Source organism: Monocercomonoides exilis, assembly GCF_001643675.1.
Source record: "Monocercomonoides exilis strain PA203 chromosome Unknown scaffold27-1312184, whole genome shotgun sequence".
In the NCBI taxonomy this organism is placed as follows: domain Eukaryota; phylum Preaxostyla; order Oxymonadida; family Polymastigidae; genus Monocercomonoides; species Monocercomonoides exilis.
This window is the reverse complement of record NW_027150572.1, coordinates 776,377-786,977: the sequence shown is the minus strand read 5'-3', so window position 1 is coordinate 786,977 and position 10,601 is coordinate 776,377. Positions and strand designations below refer to the sequence as shown.

Sequence of the window (10,601 nt, the reverse complement as noted above, 5' to 3'; positions counted from 1 at the left end):
AGGAACATTGAAAAAATTACTCGAAATATTGTTGACAATATTGAAATATTTTCTGATCATATCGTTGATATTTATCGCGATTGGATATTACCGATATGTTCAAGGAAATAAGAAGCACACAGTTCATAATTCCGATAAAAACACTTCGCCAAACAAAGGTTTTTGACCAGGGTTTTTATTATTATTGAATTGTTATGAAATGATTTGTTTTGTATTTTATTTTTTAATTGAATATATTAAAAAGATAAATAATCCGAAAACTTTTGCGTTCATACACTCATAAATCACACACTATATTTTATTTCAATTATTGGAAGTTTGACATTTTCTTCTATTAATTTTGTTTATACTTTCATAATTGAAGAAAAAGATATTCAAATAGCCATGCTAATGCCTGAGAATGACTGATATTTGCCTTAACTTCGTCTATTATTACAATTCTTCCTTTTTGTTGCATTTTTGCCCATGACTCAGCATATTTTCCAACAATTACTGGAGTTGGATTTTCCAAAAATAATTTTTGTAATTCTTCTCTTTCTTGCTCTGCATATTTCTGCAATGCTGGCCAACCACAATCAACTCCACTTTGAGCTATACGAGTCATTTTTTGCTTTCCAAAAGCGCGAACTTTCTCTTCTCGACTCTGCCAGGCAAGAGTTGGAAAAAGCAACTGAAAGATACTTATGGAAACAGATCCTGTTACATTTGGAACAGAAAGGATCTTTAACGAATTTACGTTGAGCTCTGTCCTGAAAGCACTTTGATTTAACTTTAAGAACATACACGAAAGGGCGCTGTTGGAAGGCGAATGAATGTTTTCAATTTCCGTTTCGTTGAACTCTGAGTAATTTTCAGTTTTTTTCTCATTTTGATTTTTCACAGAATCTTCAAAAAACATGAAATCCTCATCTTTTTTCTTTTCTTTCCAAAGAAGCTCCATTGCGCCTCTAAACCACGCAATAGGTAGCAGGCCATTCAAAATGCTATCTCGGCGGCTCTGATTTGTGCTGCCTTGTATTTTCTGTCTAATCGTTCCAAAAACGCAATCCATTTCACCCGAACTTAGCCAAATAAGACCAGATAATCCAAGTTCAGCGAGCGAAGGCTGCAATTTAACAAATCCAAGTGAATTTTGACGAGCCATAGAACAATCCGAAAAAGTAGCATCATCAAATAGAATATTCTGGCTGAAAGGAGTTGATTGAGTGTTTTGCTGTGTGTCGTTTGATAAAAGTTGGTTTGTTGCGAAGATAGGAGAAAAGAAACGCAAGTCTTTCCTTGCAAAAGTTGAAGTTGACATGTAATCAAATAATCTTGCCAACTTTTTTGAAGATGCGTTATCAAAGCCATAGACTTTGCATAATTGGTTTGCTGAATCTCTTTGATGGAGATGAACATTAGCAAAAACTTTATTTGTTGGCTGTGAAATTTTCAGAAGTGTCAAAGCAATTTGAGGGTTCTGCGGAAGCAATCGATGAGATATCTGTTGGGTGATAATATGATTGTTTTTCAATAAAAATTGAATAATTATGAGAAGAACAGCAAGTTGAATAAATGCAGAAGAGGAAGAAGGAAACCAACTCTGAAAACAAGCTTGAGAATCATGTGGCATGTGAGACACTGGAAAAGAAACGCAAGCGAGAAGAAGTGATTGAATAAGGTACATTTGCATGTAGATAGTTGACGTTGTCTTAAAAAGCGAGGTTGGAGAGGAAATAATTGAATAAGCCGAGCTTGAAGAAGTTAGAAACCGTTTAAGAAGTTGAGTATGAGATGAACAATTAAATTGAAACAGATATGAAAGCGGAAAATGACGAATAGAAGTTGATAGACTATCACTTCCTGGCTCGTAAATGGTCAACCCTTCCGGACTCATTCCTTCATCAAACTGCATGAATGACGGGAAAATACTACTGGGAGTGAAAGTGAATTCATTCAAAGAATTCGAAGCATCGCTTTTGCTCCACTCAGAAAATGCACTTTTTCCATTATTTCCATTAAAATGATAAAAATCATAGTCATAATCTGGATGGCTAACTCTTGTGTTATTCAGAGTTGAAAAGGCTTTTCTCCAACAATCCAACAAAAGCCACACGATATCTTCACCATCAATCATACGAAGAGATGCCATCCACTCAACAACTTTAAGAGAAAGAGAATCATCGCGGGCAGTGGAAGTGTTCTGTCCTGGAAAAGCTGGAGAATTTGAAGAGCTTCTATATGAGGAAGAAGCTGGTGAAGAAGCTGCATAAGATGAATTCGTTGAAGACGGTGATGCGCCATAAACAGAACGAGGGAAAGATGAAACTGTTGAGATTCGTGTATTGCTTCCAGAATATGATGATCCAAACTTTGCGTTGGCAGTTGGAGTAAAATTTTTAGAAGGCGAAAAAGATTGCTGTGGAGCTGAATTTGTGAGCTGTTGAAATGGCGAAGATTGATCGATTTCTGGGAAATGAACTGCGAGAGAGAAAAGCTGTTCATGGAAGTTACAATCAAAAACATTTGAATTTAAAGCACTGAAACAATCAGCTTTTGATGAAAACTCTTCTTCAATTCTTTGCATGCACCTGGGGCAGTTTGCATTTAATGAAAAAAACGAAGGAATACACTCGCTTCTGGGTTGATGCAGCATATAACACAAAAGCTCTCTCAGCTCAATTTCGTTTGGATTTAGAACGGAGTGCAATTTTTGATCATTGCCAAGTTTTTGATATCCACAACAGCAACAACAGGGATATAACAATGAGGAATCAGAGTTGGAAGCAATATCCAATGTATTTCCATTGAAAGAACTGAAGCTTGCATCCAATTCCTCATCTTCGTTTGATTCCTTCTGTGCCAGCCACAGTCTTTCAATCCCGCTCATCATTGCAAGAAGGGTGATTGCATTGCGTTTATGAGAAGAAGAAGATGAAAAATCAGAAGCATTTGATTGCTTTTTTTGCATTCTTCCATCTTTTCTGTCTGAGTTAATGTCTTCACTGAAATATTCAAGCTTTCTTCCGTTCGAAGCAAATGAGGAATTATTTTTTGTGCTTCTTGAATATTGGTTGAGAAGAACAAAAGTGTTTGAAGGAGAATGGCTAGACGAAGAAAATGGTGAGATCACAACAGAGTCGTTACGAGACAACGAAGATAGAGGAGACATTAATTTTTCATCCATCATTGTTTTTATCAGCTGAATGGAATTTTCTTTTTTGTCAAAAGTTTCAATCGCTTCTTTCAAATAGTCTTCACTTTTTTCTCTCAAATCTTCTTTAGTGAATGAAACAATACTTCTTTCAGGAAGAATAAGTTCGTTTGAATGTTGCATTTCAGAAATGGGTATGCTTCCGATAAAACCAATCCAATCTCTAACAAACAGGCAAGAAAATAAGCAGAACAGCAGAAGTTGACAGGCAGCTGCTGGTTTTAACGGAACAGAAGTGTTCAGAAAAGTGTCGTACAGTGATGAAAGAATGAACTGTTTTCCGAGATTGCGACGGATTAAGAATGCAAGCAGTGCATGAAACTTTAGATCATGTTCGTTCAACAAATGTGCAAACTTGGCGTTGAAGGAGTTGTCTTTTCGAATTGAAATCATATTTATCTTGTTGGTACAAAAAATATTGCAAAGTTCTCTTAAATAAATGCTCATGTGATGTGTTTTGCAAGTCACTGAGTTGTGGATAAGCCCATCTGGAAGCAGAGATATCGACGAAAGAAAAGGATCAACCTCAATTTCATTGTACTTTGGATTTATTTGAATGCTATTGGCGGAATGAGACGATAATGAAGAAGAAGAAGAGAAAGAATTTGAATAAAAGTTTGAAGAAGAACCTGAAGAAGAAGCGGACAATGATGTAACATAAGATGAAAATGGTATTGGATCAAATCCTCGCTCAATGATGTGCGCATTAATGTGATCATGCATACTTTTTGCAAAGCGAGAACACATGCAACCCAAACGAGTGAAGTGAGAAAATGACTGTGGAGGCGGTGGTGGAGAAGGAGAAGGAGAAGGAGAATAAGGTGAGAATGACGAAGAAGAAGTTCCAAAAGGATACTGCAATCTTCCAAATGATGAGGCATTCCCATACGAAGAAGCGCTTTCAAATGTTTTTCTTTGCTCTTCTGATTGTTTGAGCTGCTGATAATATTCGATCTCTTTTCTTTTCTCTCTTTCTCTTCTTCTCTCATTGCACCAAGCATTGCAGCCAGGACAGCAGGAACCCGAGTCGCTAACACATTGCCCTTTCCAGTCAGCATCTTCACCTTCTTCCTCTTCCACAGCGTGTGTAAACGAGTGCAAACAGAGAAAAGGAAACGGAGTGGAAGTGATGATTGGGGCTGAGACAGATGGCATTTCCTTTGCATTTGACAAAGGTTTGTCTGTGGAATAAGCTTCAGAACGAGAAAAAGAAACAGAAGAAAGCAGTTTGGATTTTGTGTCAGAAGAAGAAGAGATCAGAATGCTCGATGTTATCTTTGAATGAGCATTTTGGTATTTCCCTTTTTCTTCTGAGTTCAATTTTGATTTCTTGTCAGATCCATCAAATGATTCATTACTAGTTGATAAAGACACTTTTTGTTCCGATTCTTCAAGCTCCATCAATTCTTCTTCCAAACAAAGCATTTTCAAGTCAACAAGTGTTGCAATGCCAATGTTTGACACAATGAGAATCATATTGTCTATCACAGAAAACGAGAAAGAAGAGCCAGGAAGATCCAAAAGAACAAGAATAGGATTTGATGGAAGCGAAGGAAAGAGAGCTGGTAATGATGATTGAGATTTTGTTGAGTGAGCGTGTGCTGCGCAGTCAATATGATTAAAAGCTTCATCCTTTGAAATGGAAGGCATAGCTGTTTTATTTTGAAGATGAGCTAAGTCGAATAATTTCTTGTACATATCATGTTGCGTTTTCCATTCGTTATTTTCAGAACTAAAAGATGACCGAGAGGAGGAGGAAGAAGAAGAAGAAGAAGACGATGAGGATGAAGGAAACGATGGATTGAAAACCGAAGTAAAATCAGAAACCGATTCAGAAATCCGATCAAGCACCGAAGACAACTGTGAGGCGAAGCTTGGAGATTGAGAAGAAGACGAAGGAGAAGATGGCAATGGAGAAGCAGCCTCTTTCTCCTTCTGTGCGTCTGCCTTTTTAATATATGCTTCGCCTGAAGAATTATTCAATGCATTTTGAGTCTCTTCTTCATTCACATTATCGAGAGAACGGAAGAAATACGACGATTGGCATTTTGCATTGCCAAAAGACAGACGAGATCGAAATGTCTCATTTGTGAACAAAGAGACAATTGGAGAAATGCCAAGGGAATTTGGAGTTGTGTAATTGAAAAAGAAAAAGGAAGAAGAAGAAGAAGAAGAAGAAGAAAAAGAACCATCATTCGATTCTCTTTCAAAATCACTTTTTGTTTCGTGTTTTCTCATTTGCTTTGCAATTTCATTGCGGAGACGAAACGAAACATTTGGAAAAAACAGATTTGGCTCTGCTGAAAACAGAGAAACAACAATTTGAGCATTTGATGAATGAGACAGCCACTCACACAACTTGCGATGAGATTCTTCTTTTGCAAATGATTCCTTTGAACGATTTTCAAAACAAGAAGATAAAATTTCATTTGTATGGTTAAATGGATTTGAATTGTGAATGCCGATGTTTGAATTATGAAGGAGTTTTGAATGAATACTGCAGCATTCCACAAATTGCTCGTCTGATGATAAATTGTTATTATTCATTGAATTGCAATGAAGTTGTTCTGTCATTGAATAATTAGCTTCTTCATCACTGAAGCGATGTGTGAATGAAGAAGAATCATTTTCAGATGAAATGCCTTCATTGTTTAATGAACTTCTTGATTGACTTGGTATCATTGGAAGCATCTTCACAAGCGGTTGAACTGTCTGAGGATCGAAATGATAATAGACAGGAATGCAAAATGGATTGAGTGCCATATAAAGAGGAGAATTCTGTGATTGCTTTGCTTTTGACTGTTCTTGAAAAGGGGAAGGTGATTGATCCCTTTCAGGTGATGGAGAAAGCGATGAGGAAGAACGGAAAAATGGCAAAGAAGATTTTTGTTGCTCAGACGAAGGAGAAGGAAGAGGAGAAGGCGAGGAAAGAGGAGACTGAGACGATGAAAGCTGCTCAGATTCGGTTAAAAGAGGGGAAGATGTTTCATTAAAGGAGAGTGAGAGGAAAGGGAAGGAAGATGCAGATGAGAGAGGAAAAGGACACTCTGGTGTAATTGTGAAAGGGCGAATGAAGTGGCGGGGGTGATTCTGAGATGGAAAGAGAAGCTGATTTGAAGAAGGATGAAATGGCAAAGAAGGAAATGAAGGGAAAAGTTGACTTGTGTAAAGGCTGTAGGCAGAAGAGAGATGATGTGGATAGAAAGAAGACTGCAGAGGTGGGAGAGAGGAAGAGAGCGAATGAAACAATGACATCTTTTTGGGTTCAAAATTGAGAGTGATGAATCGGAAATGGTCTTCAAAGGGCTTTTTTGATTGAGTCTTTTGAAGTAATTTCTGCGAAAAAGACGAAAAACTGGATTTTTGATGTTTCAATTGACATTTATTTGTGTTAGAAGTTGCTTCCGGTTGTTTGAACGAGTCTTCCGAATTTGAAGAATCCTTCAAAAATTGCATTCCTTTTCCAAAATGCTTCTCATACGGGAAATAACGCTTAGAAATGTTCGTTTTTGCAGGCTCAGAATCTTTCCCTGTTTTTGTGTTTGTGCTATTTTTTTGAAGGGAAGATGATGAAGCATCCCAAGGCAGACCAAACAGAGGAAGTGATGGAGGAAGAGAGGGCTGATCTGGAAGTGGAATAACTCCTTAAAAGAAAGAAAGAAAGAAAATTAAAATATTTGTTTGAGAAAATATTATTAATAAAATAAATTATCAATTAAAAAACATATGTTTAAAAACAATTCAAGAGCAAATACAAACCTTGAGGTAACGGAGGATGGGGGTAACCTGTCAATGGAATAGGAATAACAGACAGTGAATGAGGAATCAGAGAAGAAAGAGAAACTGTTGATGCAGACTGAAAAGTGAACATGTTTGTTTGATTTGATGTGTCACTCACAGAAGAAGAAGAAGAAGAGGAGGAGGAGGAAGCAGAGGAAGCAGAGGAAGAAGAATTCTGAAATGAATATTGTTGTGAATTGAAATCTGAGCTGATTTGGGGAGAAAGCGGAGCGCGTCTGTAAGTCGGGTGCAAGAAGAGGAGGTAAGGTCTTCCATACAAAAGACACAGCTGAAAAAATGAAGAAGAAAGCGAAATGGAATGATTAGGCAGAAGAGAATGAAAAGGGGGTCTGTTTTGTGAAGTGTGCTGCTCGAATGAGTGAGATGAGGAGGTGTCGATAAGAGAAATGGGGAATAAAACGGCTCCGGCCGGACGAGTAGCAGTTCGAGATTGAGAAGTGAAAGACAACTTGTTTGAGTCACTTTCATCGTTTTTGCTGTCTTCGGAATCATCAGGCTGTCTGGAATAGTATGGAAAAAGCACAGAAGGTGCTGGATTTTCATTATTCTGTTGATTTTGTGAGGGAAGGAAATCAGTTTGGAAAGATGATGATGCTTTATTATTGACAACATTTCTGCTGTTATCATAGCCAGTTTCATTGATAAATGAACATTTTATATCAACAAATGGCTTGCCAGCAGCATTGCTATTGTCGTCGTTCAGTTCATCATCCATTTCGTTATCTATCATTTCATCATCTATTGTAATCACCACTTCTTCTTCCTCTTCTCTAATCTCTTCTTCTTTCTCCACAACCTCAATTTTCTCTTCCCAATCCTCAAACTGCCTGCCAAACTGATCTTTTGTCCATTCTGTTCTTGACCCAAAACCTTCACTCTGCTCGTTTCCCCCAAATCCACTGTAATAATTGCACTCGTCATTGACATTCTGATATGAATAACCAAATCGATCTGCTTCTGCCAATGAGCTGTGCTGTTCTGCATTTTCTCTTCTCTGTTTCAGCAGGCTATTCTCATACAGCCCATCCAACTGCACTTCAATTTCTTCCATTGGAACGATCTTCACAACCCCTCTTTTTGGTGCAGACGACACAAAAGAAGCAACAAGAAAATCGATGTTTTTTGTGAAGGCATACAGAAGCTGCTTCGATTCGTGAGAAGATCCGCTTTTTTGCTGTTGCATTTGTTGTTGCTGTTGTTGCTGCTGGAAAAATGGGAAAAAGGAATTGACTGCTGATGAAGCTGAGGAAGAATTCATTGAAGAAGAAGAAGAAGAAGAAGAAAAATAATCCCTTTGAGAATAGTTATTCTGACCCAGTTTAAAATTTTGACTGATTTCTTTTCTATCTTCTAATCCGTATTTCTTTATGTGGTTTGCCACAAACTCTGAGTAATGCGTCAAAACAGGAGATGGAATGAAAAACACTTTTAACAGCGCAACAGGTGAATGAGTTACAACATCTGTTCTTATTCGCTGCCGGACAATGCGCCGAAGAAAACGGCGCTTGAAAATAAGCTGATGAGTGACTGGAAGAGGAGCAGGAGGGAGAGGGAAAGAAGAAGAGGAAGAAGAGGAAGAAGAGGAAGAAGAGGAAGTGATTGTGGAAGACGGAGAAACAGGTGTTGAAGGAAATGATTGAAGAGGAGCTTGCTGTGGATTTTGAAGAAGAGGAGATGGCTCAAGAGGACTTGGAATATTGAATAAAGGAGCAGGCTTTGATGAAGAAGTATCAGTGTCACGTGGAAGCGATGACTGCTTTGACATCACAAAAGGCGGAGGAAGAATAGGAACATTACGTGAGGAAGAGATTCTGCCGACAAGTTGAAACTGATCATTGACCTGATTTATGTTGGAAGGATTATTTTCCTTTGATAAATCAAGCGCTTCCTTTGATTGTCCATTTGAGGAAGAAGAACGCTTGTCTGCGCTTTCTGCTGGTTTCTTTTGTTTTTTGCTCTTTTCTGCCTTTTTTTTGATGCTTTCTTCGTCTTCGTCATCTTCTTCTGATTCTGGTATCTTGGAAACAGATTGACTATTTTTTTGCGATTTTTTTCCTTTTCGAGTTTTCTTTTGATCAGCAATTGAAAGAAATGATTCTTCTCCTTCTTCAATCTCAAACAATTCAAGCTTATCCTGCTTTGATTGATGACCCAAGTTATTTCGCTGCGAATTTTCGGTGTTAGTAAATTTCTGCTCTTTTGAATATTTCTTTTTATCAGAGTTATTGTTGTTGGAATATGTGCCACTTTGTTGAGAAGCATCTGACTGAATGATAGAATGAATTCCTTCAGAAGAAAACAAACGTGTGTCCAGTTGATGGCTTTCTGATCTTTCGAGCACTGCTTGCGAATGAAATGTTCGCTCATCAAAAACATTGGATGTTTGTGCTTCTGCGGCAAATTGCGAAAGTGGATCGGAAAAATCCACATCCTCAAATTCGTCAATATTTGGCTTGGATTTCGCTTTCTCTTCTTCCTTCTTTTTTTCTGTTTTGAAGTTTCCCTTTCTTTCCTTTTTAATCTTCAATATTTCATTATGAATCATTCTTTCAATCTGTTTGTCTTCTTCTTTTTCTGTACGATGAATCTCTTCTCTGATAGTCCAGTCGCTCCAAGTTCCGATCTCGCGCCTTTCCCTTTCTTTTGTTTCTCCTCCAAAAGTTATCAGCAAATCTGGATTTGCCAAAGTCTTGCACCATTTAATTTCTAATGGCTTTGATTCAACCAGAGTTATGTCCATGTTCTTTTCATTAACTTCATACACTTCAATTCCAGACGTTGAAACTACAAGAAGCGCATGAAGCTGAATAGAATCTGGGCGTGGTTGCACTTTCAAAGAAGGATTCGCGTTGCTGTGAATTGAAATTGAATTGACAGGAGATTCAGACTTTTGCGGCTCAGAAGGAGTTGAAGAAAATGCATTTTTCAATCTTCCAAAAAATGACAAGGATTTTGAATTCTCATCATTCGATTCTTTTTTAGTTTTTGGTGGATTAATGAATCTTTTTGGAGAACTAGAAGGAGAATAAAGTGCAGTTAAAGGCTTATTTTGAAGATCAAAATCAGGTTTTGTTGTTGTTTTGGTAATTGTGTTATAAGGATATTTTGTCCAACATTTTTGCATATCATATGGTAATGCAACTTTTTCTGGATGCGATAAGTTCTTTGCTTTTTCGTCTCCGTGTCCAATCCATTGTATTGAGTGAACAATTAGTCCCGCTTTTCTCAAAGTCTGCCCCGGATAAATAAAATCAAGCGAATCTGTCCAAGTATCTATTACAGCCTGAGATAAAAATTAATTACATTTAATTCTTTTTCAAAAGAAATACAGAAAAATACAATATCATTTTTAATCTTCAGTAACGTGATAAATCTAAGGTCTGGTGATAATTTTACTAGCTTTATTGAATTTAAGGATATTGATCTAATTAATAGTTGAAAATGAATAATATATGAACAATTCTAAAAAAACCTTAGCGATAATAACGTAATATTATATTGCTGCCCAAGATAGGAAAATGCCAAGTAAATATCATCAATAAATATTTGCACATGCAAATCATCATCATAAAAAAATGAAGGACTTTGTGATTTAGTCTCTACACCA

General features: G+C 37.2%; 1 protein-coding gene across 1 annotated transcript; it reads right to left on the bottom strand.

The window, feature by feature from the left end:
- Window positions 1-352: 352 nt before the first annotated feature.
- On the bottom strand, window positions 353-10,341 carry MONOS_13400 (uncharacterized protein; the record flags this gene model as incomplete). Its single annotated transcript, XM_067866098.1, has 3 exons — window positions 353-6,837; window positions 6,953-10,277; window positions 10,324-10,341. The coding sequence occupies 3 exons, from the start codon at window positions 10,339-10,341 to the stop codon at window positions 353-355; spliced, it is 9,828 nt and encodes a 3,275-aa protein (XP_067726008.1).
- Window positions 10,342-10,601: the final 260 nt, after the last annotated feature.